Raw genomic sequence first — 14,658 nt, forward strand, 5'->3', positions numbered from 1 at the left:
AAGTTCAAATGGTTTTTAGTCCCTCTGTAGAAGAAATAGTTCTATTGACCCCAATCCTTGATCCCTGTACAAAAGTATATGAGAGAGCCAGGAAGCACGTCCATGTCACACAGAGGATGCGTGAGAGCTATAAAAAGCTGTTAGTATCTTTAAGTTGCAAAAAAAAACTAGCAAGCTACTCTTATCTTATTGTGAGGATCAGAGGAAAGAACTGTTCCTGGGTGGAAATAATCAGTGGCCATGCCTTTACGTTGATTAGGATAAAGGAATAATTAAAATAGCATTATTACTTCCAGTCTAATGACCCCCAACTCATCCAAGTAACTCTTCACTGAAATAAGCTCACAGTTCAGTAATAAGAAGGTAGACATTTCAAAAGGGAAGCAGCTGAGATTGTGGACAGAATGCTGTATGATAGCCACTTCAGGGTTACACATGTTTGTTTCTCAGAATTAGTGACTGTGTTTCCCATGATATGATTTTACACAGGCTGCCTTATCAGCCCCAGCTGCATCATGGTGATCCATTTGTGTGCCCTTCATCAGAACTGACCCCATAAGTGCTCAATAAATCATTTGTTGAAGCAATTTTACAACAAAAGCAGCTAACTATAACCAATATATATACATATTTTAAAGATTTTTTATTTATTCATTTGAGACAGGGAGGGGGTGTGCAGAGGGAGAGGAAGCAGACTCCCCGCTGAGCCAGGAGCCTGATGCAGAGCTCGATCCCAGGACCCAGAGATCATGACCTGAGCCAAAGGCAAACGCTTAACCATCTGAACCACCCAGGCACCCCAAAATATGTTCTAAAAAGGGAGGGAACTTACGAGAATCAAACTTCCAAGCAATGGTGATGCCGCCAATTTCAGAGTCGCTGAATCTCAGCAGGAAGGTCCCATCAGGCTTGTTAATGAGTAGGTCATGGGCCTGTTGCTTGTTCACGAAACCCAAAATAGCCCTGGATCAAAAAGGCCAAAGGAGGAGAAACAGATGTGATGTCTTAACAGCGGAAAAAAGAGCTTCATACTCTATTGCTGACTTAGGAAATGACAATTCTCACCCATCATTCCAATGAGGCTTGAGATGTTTTTTTAACACTTCCATCACACCATCGAACCACTGCCAGAACGTGTAATTTCGTCCTGGTAAATTCTCCTGGTTGGAGATAGAACAGTGAACACAAGAAGGCCCAGAGTAACACCTAGAATATTGCCTGCATATACTTAAACTGAAAAAAATTAAATGGAAAACAAACATCTACACTGTCAGAATCATACAAATATACATGTTTGTCCGAGTTTTACCAAATGGTCCAGAGGAAGAGAGAAGAGGGAAAAAATACAACAGAGCAATTGCCAATACCCAGCGGCCCCTGCTACAAACACATTCACCTCGATCTGGGCTGACTCGTTCTTTGCTGTTTTTGAACTAGGGCATTTAAAACACCTGGGGATGGAGGTGTACGCAAAGAAACAAAGTTGGGTTTAAAGTCAAAGATGTGACGGGGTGACATCTCAATTACCCGATGCTGGAGGAGAGGTTTCCTCCATCAGCATTCCCTTTTGTGGGCTGAGGGTCCCATGGTAGCCTGGCCTTGCAGAATTACACAGCAGGGAGCATCAGAGAGTCCATGGGAAAGAGCCATGGACTTCTGATCACAAAAGCTTTACTTCTTGTGAGATAGGTTATCATTTGCTTTGCTCTGTTTCCTTTATAAAGGAAAAAAAAAATGCACTAGTTGCACAAAAAGCCCAGTTCACTTAAATATTCAAAGACCTAATTTTCTACATAAGAAGTATGTGCCTATCCATCTATTCAGGAGCTTTCTATTACTTTGGGCACATTTTATTAGAGTCATGAAGAACAAACGCCCAGGGCAGGAAGTCTCTGGAAGGCATCCCGTTTGGAGGGACTGAGCTAAGGGCAGCTGGTGGTGGGTCCCTCACCCTGTTGAACTGGGACCAGGACACGGACATGCCATTATAGTCTTCAAGGTGGCCACTGCTGTTGTTGAACAGCTTCTGAGCCAGGAACACGAGGTTCTCCTTGGTCAGGCCCCGGTTGCTCTGCACTTCGGCCTTGAATTTCATGTTGAGCGCCTCACACAGCTGCGGCCACAGCACTTTGTCGGGCACGGCAAAGGGCACCCTGCCCTGAGACGGAGAGAAGCCAGAATCTTATGAGAAAACAGTCGCATGATTTATTCACTCAACCCACAAAATGAAAACACTGATGGCTCAATGCAGTTACAAACATTTGTCTTGCTGAGCCTGAAGATAAATTTTAACTTTTTTGACATAGGCAGCTCTGAGATTGAAAAGGTTCCATTTTACCTTCTTCACACACAACTTAGAAGGTACCCTCGCGCTATCGATGGTGTTCTGTAAATGAACTGCTGAACCTCCAGTCTAATCCTACATTCTAAGAGCCATAGAAACAAAACGTGACCAAGGTCTGGCTCTTACACCGTAAGCTCAGGGGAATGAGAATCTGAAAGACTGAGTCTCTAGCTGCAGGCAGAGAGAATTGTGTATGCACTCATGCATGTGTGTGCAATAAGTGTGATCCTTGAACTCCAGCTCAATGTGAAAAAAATCTCATGTGGAAGAATGGAAACTGAATTGGACCACTTGTTATTGAGAAACAGGTTACAATATGAATTTTTAATAAACTGTTTTTCATCCCATTCAGTCACGGTACTTCATTCTATTTTTTCATTATTACAAAAATTATTTTTGGAATAGGCAATTGCTTCACATAATATAAAATTTAAAAGCACGGACGCGTATATAGTGAAGTGTCTTTTCTTTTAAGATTTTGAGAGAGAGCAGCAGCAGAGGGAAAAGGAGAAGTAGACTCCCCGCTGAACAGGGAGCCAGATGTGGGGCTCGATCCCAGGACCCTGGGATCATGACCTGAGTCTAAGGCAGATGCTTAACGACTGAGCCATGCAGGCGCCCTATGAAGTTGCTTTCTTAACCCTTCGTCCCAGCTGCCTGGTTCCTCTGCCCTGAGCATATAATCTAGTTTACTGTGTATGCCTCCAAAGATATCTATGCATGCCAGGAAATATATATAACTTTTCCTGTTTAAAAATATAAATAGGGGCACCTGGGTGGCTCTCTCGGTTAAGCACCTGACTCTTGATTTTTGGCTCAGGTCATGATATATATATATATATATGTATGGTAGCATAAAACCCACATGTCCTACCTCTCCCTTTTTTCATTTAATATCTGCAAGACCTTACATCAGCACATAAACACATGTTCTTTTGTGGCTGCTAAATATTCCACAATATGGAAGAACAATACTATAGTTAGCCAGGCCCCCACAGACAGACATCTGTGTATCAGCCTAGTGATCTTTAGTTATTACAAACAATGCTGCAACGTACTCATGTCATTTGACACTTATGGAAATATATCTGTAGAATAAATCCCCACAAGTACTTATTTTAAAAGAGCAGTAAGATGTACACTAGTCATGAACACAACTGAAAATGCTAAAAATGCTTATTTATTTAGGCATTGCCTAAATTTAGGCAATTTATTTAGCAACGACATGTTGCAAGAGCTGCCAACGTGACATGAGGAATGAGCTCGGCGGACAGGGAGGGAGGGGAATGAGAGGAGAGGTGGCAATCCTATCCAGGAGGCTTATCAGGGCATGCTGCAGGCAGACAGTTTTAAGAGAAGCCTCAAACTCAGGCTCTGTAGAATGGGCATGGGAGAATTTGTGCTATAAATCTCACCTTTGCAGCAAAAATATTGTTCTGTAAAGAGGACTGTTGAGAGAACTCAGTGAGACTCTTAACATTAGAGTCATGTGAGAGGACATACTTTTACACCCTGAATATCAACCACAACCTTTTATCAGGCTTTCATGGAGTACTCGCTCCTGGAAATGTGTAATACCTAGAACTCTTCCTGATGAAATGTTTTGAAAATGCTCATCAAGTGCACACTAGTGGTATTCAGATAGTATTTGATGCATAAGTCCACAAAATCATATTCATTCCCTAAGACAAAGCATCTCATTCTTCGTGAGAGTTGGCATGAATCACAGAACCTAAAATATGGATAAGACATTAAATGGCACCCTCGATTATTGGAGGGAAGACGGCAGGAAGCAACTGCTAAACTATAAGCAACGTCATGAGAGGTCTACCTTCTGGAGTTCCAAATTCCATTCATGGTCTGACCCAAGGATTCAAAAGAATATTCACTAAGTATTGACCAGGTGACAAGCATTTGGTATTTTATATGTTACCTAATTTCATTTATTTTTTTTTAAAGATTTTATTTATTTATTTGACAGAGAGAGACACAGCGAGAGAGGGAACACAAGCAGGGGGAGTGGAAGAGGGAGAAGCAGGCTTCCCACGGAGCAGGGAGCCTGATGTGGGGCTCGATCCCAGGACCCTGGGATCATGACCTGAGCCGAAGGCAGACGCTTAACGACTAAGCCACCCAGGCGCCCTCATTTATTATTTTTTTAAGTAAATTCTACGCCCAAAATGGGACCTGAATTTATGATCCCGAGATCAAGACTTGCATGCTCTACCGACTGTGCCAGCCAGGTGTCCCTGAATGTTACCTAATTTCATCTTTCTAACAGCGCTAAGGAGGACTATTATCTCTGTGGTGTAGACACTTAGGGAAACTTCGGCTCAAAGAGAGAAAGTGAAGTTCCCGTGGTCACAATGTTGAGGAAATGGCAGGGCGTGAGTTTAACCCTTGGCTGGACTCCAAGCCCACGCTCTTTCCATTCTCCACATGCTCTCTACTCTGCCTCCCAAAAAGTACACTTTTCTATGCTTTTCTGGGGGAGAACACATGAAAGAGATTCATGACATGAGCATCAGAATCTTGAGACCCACAGGCCCAGGGAGTCCACTCACAGGCTCTGCAAAAGCATTGTCCCAGAGAACGGTGGCCGTCGCATTGTTGTCCTGGCTACCATGGACGATCACCACCACCGGGAGGGACAGGGTCTAGAAAGAGAAAAGAGAAGGGCTGAGCGCCAAGAGCGACACGTTCCTCTCTTGCTCTTTTTATCACAACACACTCATTTTCTCTTCAAGTTTCAGTAAAATCTGAATGGCTCCAGGAATCATGGGACTCTTCACAGTGGTGCAATCTTAGAAATTTTAGATATTTTAAGAGATGTTGCTTAGATATTTCTGAAGGATGTAGTAAGTTTCTCAAAGGGAGAACAAGAGAGAAAAGAGAAAGAGTATGGAGATATTTCTAGGAAAAAATAGCAAGTAACAAATGTCTTAAACTTAGTACAACTGTTATTCAATTCATCCAGAGTGATGTTTCCTTGATTCGTTCCTACCTGTACCTCCAGCTATTTCAATTTGCTAACTGCTTGTTATTAAAGATCTTAAGAGAATCTAAGACACATAGTTTTAAGGATGAGGTCTCCCACTTTCCGTCCACTGACAGTTGAGACACTATGTGATCAAAACAATTCTTTTGTGATACAAAGTGCGTGCGCGCGACACACACACACACACACACACACACCCCACCCACCCACAGCTGAGGGAGGGCTTTACCTTGACTTGAAAAACCAGCTCATTTCCACCAACACTGAACTGTGATTCAAACAGGATTGTAAATTTTTCTTCTGTCACTGACTCTGCTCCACGACGGTCTGACCTCTTAATTCGTTTCAGGGACTGCAAAGGAGACAAATTAAGGGGTTAGACCCCTCAAACAACGAGGGAAGATTTGTTCTTTTCTTCTCCCATCCTCACCATGTTCCGGAAGTGCGCGCTGAGGGTGCAGGTGGCCTGGTGATACTCCATCACACAGCAGTTGTTCAGGATCTCGCCACTGTAGTCACTGCAGAGCAGAGAGAGACTCGACCCTAGACCCACGCGGTGTCTCAGTAAATGTGGGGCAGAAAATATATCAGGGGGGACCCAATAAAGAAGGTTGTAAAAATGGATGCCATTTAGAGGAAATGTTAGCTGCGTAAAATATACAGGATATACACATACATTAAATAAAATAAATTTTCTTGGATGTATTCCTACTAAATGGACGAAATCATGTACTTTTTCCACAGAAGGCCTCACATTCTTTCTCTGAGATCCAGAAGAGGCCAGAGGTCTAACGGGGCTCCTACAATGAATAGCAGCATCCAGAGTGCTGCATAGGAGGCTGGAGCATTTTGATCCTGTTCTAAGGACTGGAGGAAAGAGGCAGACATGAGGGACAGGGGCCCACGTACTTGCGGGTGTTCTCGTTCTTGAGCAGCGACTTGGCCTGCTGCTCGCTGATGATGGTGGCCTTCACCTGGGGGGGGTTCATGTGCACGTTCAGCTTCCCACCCACCAGCAGGCGCACCGTCGCTGCAAACTTGGTCTGGGTCTTCAGGACCTGAGGGGGCTGCTTCTCAATGATGAAGGTGCTGCGGGGACACAAGTGACCAGACCACACATGGCGCCGGCTCAGGCCTCCCCTCCCACGTGGGGAGGCCACCGGGGCTCAGGAGGCAAAGGAAGGGCGCACGGCACAGCTCCTGTGCCCAGGGAGGCCCCTGAGAGTCAGAGGAGGTGGTGGGAGGGGAGGCAGTGACATGACTGGGCAGCCGACACAGGCTGTGGGGGGACAAGGGCAGTCCGCGGAGCGCCCACAACACGCACTGGGCAAGGTCAACACCAAGCAGCCGTTGCCACTGAGGACAGAGGGGGATGGGGGCCCGAGACAAAGGAGACAAGGACTCCAATGAGAGCCCCCACCTCCGCCCGCGGCTACCCCGGTGGGCAAAGCACCCTGCCTCCCCCAGTGCAACCACCCGGGGGCCGGGCGTGGCCGGAGGCAGCAGTCACCTGGTCACCAGGGCTGAGATGATGTCTGTGATGGTGGCATTGACCTCAGCCAGCATCTCTTCCACTGGGCCGGGGATGGGCAGCTGCTGACAGAGGTGCTCAGCCCTGCGGATCTGCTGCCGGTTCTGCCAGATGATCTCGGCCAACTTCTCACACCTGCACGGGAGGCCCAGGCCACCGGGAGGACAACGGCGTCACCCCGCCCCCCAGGCTCGAGGCCGAGGGGCTCCAGTCTGGGGAGAACGCCCCAAGACCCAGCTCCACCCTCACCCTGGAAGGCTCTGCACCTGAGCCGCTGCTCCTGCCCACGGAGCAGAGCAGAGCACCCCGCCTGGCAGGAACACGGGGGCGCGGGGCAGCACCCCTGACCCGGCTCCACTCCGCCTGAGGGTCACTCTGCACACCCAGCCCTGCCCCCCTCCCCAGCACAGGGACTCCCTTCCTGGGCAGGTGGCACACGATGGGGGCCCCCAGGTCAGCCTCAGGAGCCAGAAGCCCCGGTGAAGGAAGCCTCGCTACGGGCCAGCGCGAGCCAGCTGCTCGGGGAAACGCGGGCGGCGGCAGGAGCAGCTGGTGGTGGCGCTCCTGCCCCCCCAGGCCGCCCCCCATACACCATTACCAGGACTGCAGCACGTCCAGGCTGCCCTCGGGGGGCCCTCCGTTCCCGGCCAGCTGCTGCCGCCGCTTCCACTGGATCAGCTCGTCGTCCAGAATGATGGTCTGCTGCTTCCGCAGCAGCTGCAGGGTCTTCTGGTGCTTCTCGGCCAGCTCCTGAAGGCAGGCGGGGAGAGCAGGCCCTTCTGGGCTCCCAGAGAACAGCCCTCACTCGGGAGGCAGGGCTGGGGACCAGGCCCCGGGCACAGGCCCTCCCCTCTCCCAAACCTGCACTGCCTCACGTGCCCCCCACAGGAAAGAGGGATCTGGCCTCCAGCTCTCCTGGGGCCCGCTCTCTCCCTGGCCCTAGCCCTCTCTCGGGCACCCCGGACGGCTCGGGATGTGGGCCTCCGAGCGTGGGAGGGGAGGACGCAGATGCCCCTTACCACGCGGTACTGCTGCAGTGTCTGGGCCTCGCGCTGCAGCCAGGCCTCCAGGGACACCTGCTTCTGCTGGAGGGCCGTCTCCCGGCTCAGCCGCTCCTGGGGACTCAGCTGGGCCAGCCCGCCAAACTGAGCTAGAGGGGGGGACGGGACACCTGTGATCATCATCCCCCAGCTCCCTGCAGGAAGCCCAGTGGAACACACACACCTCTTTGGGAGGCAAGACCCTCAAGGGGCTGCCCAACACCTGACCAACGGCAACTTGGGGTTCTAGCAGCCAAGGGTGCCAGACGTGAGCGGGCTCTGGCCCTGGCCTCTCGACTTTGATCTCCCCTTCAGGGAGTGTGCAGACGGAAGCCTGAGGGCACAGCTGAGGAGGATCCTGCCCCGAGGCCTCCCCTCCCACCTCAGTCCGCACAGCTGCCCGCCCAGACCTCCCCACGCCACACGGGGGTCCAGCGTGGAGCCTCGCTGCCTGGTTCCGTGTGGGCCCTCACCGTTTACTAACTGGGGGAACTCGGGCAAATCATTTCACTCTTCGGGGCCTCAGTCTGCCCATGTGCAGAAGGGGAGAATCTCGGCCCCTGCCTCAGTGGGTCGCTGAGGAGTAAGGAAGTGATGATCCACAAAGGGCTCAAGGAACCTCCCGGCACGCGGGCGCTCTAGGTGAGAGTTAGTCCTTCCTGGGGAGTGGCTTCCGGGGCGGGTTAAAGGGTGACAGAGACCAGCAGCTGCTCAGTCCCACCCCACATGGCAGGGCCTCCTCAGGGGAGCCCCCGCCCCGTAGGCTCTGTCCCGCCCCCAGAGCCCAGCAGCCTCTTCTCTGCAACAAGGGGTTTCTCTAGGTGCTGGCGGGGGCCTAACGTGTTGGTTTGTCCAGGTCAGGTGACCGTGAACTCGGCTGACCAACCGGAAGGAGACAGAGAGGCACAGACAAAGGACAGACAGGGACAAACGAAGAAGGCGGGGGAGAGGGAGGCAGCTTCTCGCCACACTCACGCTGGGACTCTCATCCATGGCAGGAATAGGGAGTCAGGGAGGCCTCCTTACCCTTCTACAAAAAATCTATTATGAAATACTTCAGACCCAGGGAAGGTAGAAAGATTGATGCAAGGAACGCCTGTGTTATCAGTAACCCAGCTTAAGAAGCCACAGTGAAGGCCACCCGTACATCCTTCCCTGCTTGCAAACCCATCCCTGCCTCCAAAGGTAACCGCTGTCCTCCGTGCTGGGATTAGGACGGCCTGCCCATCACCTTGCTGAACATCCCAGTGTCCTCACCTGGGCTCAGACAAGGAGATGTGAGCATCAGCCTGTCGTGGTCGAGGGCCATGTCGCACCGACCGAGGCCCTGCCTCATGGACACACAAGCTGGGACAGACTAAAGCAACTCCTGACAGCCAGGGCAAGCCCAGCACTAGAAGAGAACTGGAAATACAAGGTTCTGATCTCACGGCCGGGGACTGAGAGAGAAGACTACCGTCCAGCCGTGGCACACAGCAGAGTAGTCCTGAGGCCACCTCAGAAATCCTGCCACCCACAGGGGGGTGCCGGTGATCCCCCCACCTGGGCCCAACCTCCCTATGTGAGTGACCCACTTAGGTCTCTCCTGCCACTTTGCAGAAGCTTCTGGGAAGGAGGTCAGGAGGTGTGGGGCAATTCTCTGCTCCATGGAGGGAGCTGAGCCTTCTCTTGCACAAACAGAACAATAGTCTGTGTTTCCGATAAGTGAACTTGATAAGTGAGGCTGAACTGACGTTGCATGATGGGTATAAACCCAAAGCAGAATCTAACCCAAACCCAAAAATCGGAAACAGAAAACCCAAGAATAGGACTGGAAGTACTATCGACCATCAAAGGCTTGGGGCAGAACCGACAGCCCGGAGGAGAGCGTGCGACTTCTGCTCAGGTCCTGATCTCTGGGTCCTGGGATCGAGCCTCGGGTCAGGCTCTGTGCTCAGTGGGGAGTCTGCTTTTCCCTCTCCCTCTGCTCCTCCCCTGCCTCATTCTCTCTCGCTCTCAAATAAAAATGTTAAAAAAAAAAAAAAGAACTAACAGCCTAAATTCTCCTGTTCCCTAATCTAGGAAGAGGGCCACCCTTTCTCTGGGGTCAGTCCAAGATGGATTCAGAGGAAGACATGCTAGAATCATCCCACCAACATTTACTCAGCACCTACTATGATTCTGGCAATGTGCCAGCGTCAGGGTGCAGCGACAGAAGGCCCAATCCCTTCTCAACGAATTTATATTGTAGTGAGGAAGCTAGAGTTATAAGTTAGTAATATCCGCACAGCCAGGAGACTGAGCCCGCACGGTGTTAGAGGAGCACTTGTGTACAGGTGAGTTATGTGTCTGCGTAGCCGGCTGATCAAGCAGAGGCTTTTCTGAGATTCTCAGCTGGGCATGCTGGCAGGGAGAAAGTCACCCTGTCAAATTCTTACAAGGTCAAAACGGGGCACCGGCGGGGCTCCATAACCTCACGCTGAAGTTTTCAGTACCCAAGTACCTTGCAGGATTTACACAAGGAAGGGGGGCTTTGTCCATAAGGGCTAAGGGAGGTACATGAGCATGCACTGTGCCAGGACAACCGCTCTGAATAACCACACAAGAAACATTAAACATCTGTCATCACAAACACAGCCCTTGGCCCTTATACTTTGCCTGCATAGAGAATTTAACATTTCAGTAAAGCAGCATTTATGAAACACCAATTACATACAAAAGTGTTTTTTCCTAGACCATGAGTTTCTTCCCACAGGAGGAAATGTCGTCCCCAACAGACCAGGAGCTTCCTGGGTGCGGGGAACCTGAGTGAGACCCACATTTCCCAAGGGCAAGCTTGTGACCTCTCCCCTTCCTAAGCCTCCTCCTCCCTGCCCCAAAGGTAGTGCAAATTCCTGCTACTCCAGAGAAAAGGAAGTGCCTCTGAACAGAAACCTGGTTCTCTTCCAATCTGACCTGAATTTCCTTCTAGCCCTCATGACACACACTGACTGCCCAGGCCGTGGGGGCCTCACCCTGGATCCTCAGGCTCTCCTGATATTGGATGATGAAGTACTCTTGAGTCTGCTGAAGCTTCTTCAGTTCGTTCTCTGTGTCCTGTGTGACCAGTCGCAGCTCCTCAAACGTCTGGTTGATCTGGAGGTGTTTCTGGGACATGGTGTCAACCAGGATCCCAGCGGGAGAACTCCCCTAGGGACATATCAGGGGGAGAGTGCAGGCAGCAGTGAGCTGAGCAGTGAGGATGGAAGGCAACCTCAGGCTTCGGGGAACGCTAATACTACAGACCCCAAACTCCAAATCTAGAGTAAGATGGGTAACTTGAGTCGGAAGGATAGTCATTTACCAGAATTGGTGTGGAGTTGGAAAGAAGGAGGGGAAACAGGTGAGCTGGAGGATTAGGACAACTTCATAAAGCACAGTAGAAGCTTCTGTTGTAGCTCTGGCCTCCACCTGAGTCGCCCAAACAGGGTCCACCTAAGCTCTCTCTGGAGAGACTAGAACTCAACACATGCAGGAGTGACCTGGATTTGCCTACTAAAGATGATGACCGCTTCATTCCACATTCGTTCACCGATCCAATGCCATGGACCATGTGAGGTGCTGGGGACACAGTGTGGAAGAAGGCTGTGTGAACACACATCATCCGTGGCCTCACTCAAGACCTTCTCGTAACTGAGGGAAGAGGCTGAACCTCTCACAGACAGCATCCTGGAGACCCCAAAATGAAGTTACAGGAGAGGCATCAACAAGTCTTTTATGGATCCAGCCATTTAAGTGACCTGGTCTCAGCCATTCCCTCAACACTTGGCTGAAAGGGGGCTCAGCAGAAATCCTTCTTAAGTAATCTCACCTGAATATGAGCATGCCTTTACTCAAAAACCATTCAGTTGGGGTTAAATTATTTTGCACTTGTCCACATTGTTTGGTGGTGATAATCTCATCAAGGTTATGGATCAATAAGATCAGAGACCATTCTAATTATGTTTGTGCCCCTGTTTTGTGCTCTGTTTATAGAGACACCAACAGATGCACACTGAATTATCTTAAGAAATCTGGGTCCAGGGGCGCCTGAGTGACTCGGTTGTTGGGTGTCTGCCTTCAGCTCCGGTCATGATCCCGGGGTCCTGGGATTGAGCCCCACATCGGGCTCCCTGCTTGGCAGGAGGCCTGCTTCTCCCTTTTCCACTCCCCCTGCTTGTGTTCCCTCTCTCGCTGTCTTTCTAATAAATAAATAAATAAAATCTTAAAAAAAAAAGAAGAAAGCAAGCAAGCTGGGTCCAGAGAAGGATTTCCCAGCTCCTCTCCCCACACCATGGGACACTCACATTGTTGGCTTCTCGCACCAGCCTCTGTTCATTGTACAGAATATGTCGGATGCAGCGGACCAGCTCCATGGGACAGCGGTCATACGTGTTCTGAAAGAATCCAACAGCAGACATCACTTTGTCTCACACCATGTTATAGGGCCTAACCCTACCTCAGAGCAGGGGTAAGATTTTATGATGGAGGAGACTCCTGGAGACATGATGGCATAATCACACGCAATGCTGCTGCTCTAATACTAGTGGGGGCAAGAAAAGTATGTCATAGGAAACCCAATTACAATGAGAAGGTAAGATTATTTTATTTCTTGCCTCTTAACATGCCTAAAGTACTAAGGCATCATTCCTGGAAAAAGGATACATAAATTTCAAAAGGACCACATCAGGAGAAATTGGACAACACCTTGACTGAGTAATCAAAATTACTACCACCAATGCAGGAACATGGATGGTATATGTCTCCAGATGTGATATCCTGAGAAGGATACAACATCACTTACTCAAAATTCTGATCAGGGATGTGTAACCTGAATCTAATGAGGAGGAGATATCACACAAACCCATTTTATCTTTAAAAATAGATGAGCTGAATTATTTTAAAATTTCAATGCAGGGGCACCTGGCTGACTCAGTTGGTGGAGCATGCAACTCTTGATCTCAGGTTGAGTTCAAGCCCCACACTGGGTAGTAGAGCTTACTTAAAAATAAAATCTTAGGGGCGCCTGGGTGGCTCAGTTGTTGAGCATCTGCCTTTGGCTCAGGTCATGATCCCAAGGTCCTGGGATCGAGCCCCACATTGGGCTCCCTGCTCTGCTGGAAGCCTGCTTCTCCCTCTCCCACTCCCCTTGCTTGTGTTCCCTCTCTCGCTGTCTCTCTCTCTGTCAAATAAATAAATAAAATCTTAAAAAAATTAATAATAATAAATAAATAAAATCTTAAAAAAAAAAGCCAATGTAATGAAAGACAAAAGTTGAAACAGTTCCAGATTAAAGGTGATTAAAGAGACATGACAACCAGATGCAATATGTGGTCCTGGGCTGAAGGAAAAAAAAAAATGACATAAAGGATATTATTGAGTGAGCTGACAAATGGAAATATAGATATGATTACCTAAGAGTGTTTGTCAATGTGACATGTACTGAAGTTGAAAACTGCTATAACCATGTAGAGAAAATGCACACTGAAGTACTTAGAGGCAAAGGGACATGATGTATGCAACTTACTCTCAAGTGACAAAAACGTGTGTATAGCGACAGAATATGATAAAGCAAATATTAACAATGGGTGCATCTGGGCATATGTAGGGGTTCTTTGCATCAATCCTGCACCTTCCTACAAACTTGAAATTGTTTAAAAAAAAAGTTTAAAAATAAAAGGCTACAATCACAAAGGCAGACAATAAGAACTTTTTATACCTAAGAGGTTAAGTCAGCAACACTGGGTTGAAGCAGAGAAAGAAAAGCTCCAGGGAAGTACTAAATGAAGAGTCTCTCCGAGGGAAGAGAATTAAGTGTGACCTGGACCATTCACACCCACCTGGAGCTGCGTGGCATAGTGCCCCAGCTTGATCTTCAGTAAGAACCCATCTTCCCCGACTTGGTGCTCCGCCTTCTTCTGCAGCTCCTGCACCAGGCCCTCCAGGAGCTGGGTGGCCTTAATGTTCTCCTGTGGATTATCAAGATCTATTGAGTCCCTAGGGGAAAAAAATTACATACATATGTATACATACATGCACATGAGCCTGTATAAATGCAGCTTCAACCATTCATACCTTTTCTTTAGCTGAAGTGATTTCTTCATAATGCTCACTGCAAATTTTAGGAAACCATCCAATTCAAATTGACTAGATGCCTACATTAATCTATCCTTAATCCACTAATTAGCTTAGTGGACTGCATATTTCCTTTTTTTACAATATACTGCCGTTTCTCCTTCCTTCTACTGACTTGCTCGGGTGCTTATGCTATCTGCTTCTAGAAATGAAGGGAAAAGGAAAGTGCTTCGTGTACTCTGAAGGAAACAAGGGCTCTGATAACTTCCTATTTATAGTTACTCCTCAAGGGTGAAAGGGGGCACAAGGTCAAGAATGTTCTACATGTTTTTTCCAGCCTTGCCTAGTTCTGTGTGTTGCTAATTTCAGAGTATTTCTTTTTTAAAGATTTTATTTGTTCATTTAAGAGAGAGAGAGAGTGAGCACACGCAGGGGGGGAGGCAAAGAGAGAGGGAGAAGGAGACTCCCCGCTGAGCTGGGAGTGGGGGGGGGGATGCGGCTGATCCCAGGACCTTGAGATCATGACCCGAGCCGGAGACAGAAGCTCAACCATCTGAGCCATCCAGGCGCCCCTCACAGAGTATTTCTTAAGTAAAGACAGGTGGAACAACACTTACTGCTATTTCTAAGGAACCCTGGAAATGAGATATTAAGACAGAAGGTGGCTGCAAGT

General features: G+C 48.8%; 1 protein-coding gene across 6 annotated transcripts in view; it reads right to left on the minus strand.

Annotated features, from left to right (window-relative positions):
* Positions 1-14,658, minus strand: part of STAT5B (signal transducer and activator of transcription 5B) — a 111,293-nt gene that overhangs the window by 9,389 nt on the left and 87,246 nt on the right. For 4 of the 6 annotated variants that reach the window (XM_073889542.1, XM_025861788.2, XM_073889541.1 and 1 more), the window contains 13 exons: positions 13,751-13,907; positions 12,218-12,307; positions 10,907-11,081; positions 7,893-8,023; positions 7,472-7,623; positions 6,853-7,008; positions 6,252-6,431; positions 5,773-5,860; positions 5,572-5,694; positions 4,909-5,001; positions 1,952-2,158; positions 1,066-1,160; positions 833-963 (listed from right to left, as the gene is read on the minus strand). In XM_073889542.1, the coding sequence (XP_073745643.1) occupies positions 833-963; positions 1,066-1,160; positions 1,952-2,158; positions 4,909-5,001; positions 5,572-5,694; positions 5,773-5,860; positions 6,252-6,431; positions 6,853-7,008; positions 7,472-7,623; positions 7,893-8,023; positions 10,907-11,081; positions 12,218-12,307; positions 13,751-13,907 (1,778 nt within the window). Of the gene's footprint in view, positions 1-832; positions 964-1,065; positions 1,161-1,951; positions 2,159-4,908; positions 5,002-5,571; positions 5,695-5,772; positions 5,861-6,251; positions 6,432-6,852; positions 7,009-7,471; positions 7,624-7,892; positions 8,024-10,906; positions 11,082-12,217; positions 12,308-13,750; positions 13,908-13,985; positions 14,170-14,658 lie in introns of those variants that run through there. The other 2 variants (XM_025861791.2, XM_025861790.2) reach the window with 2 other exon arrangements.

This window comes from Callorhinus ursinus, unplaced genomic scaffold (assembly GCF_003265705.2).
Source record: "Callorhinus ursinus isolate GAN/ISIS: 27379988/994484 unplaced genomic scaffold, GSC_fseal_2.0 scaffold108, whole genome shotgun sequence".
NCBI classification, from domain to species: Eukaryota; Metazoa; Chordata; class Mammalia; order Carnivora; family Otariidae; genus Callorhinus; species Callorhinus ursinus.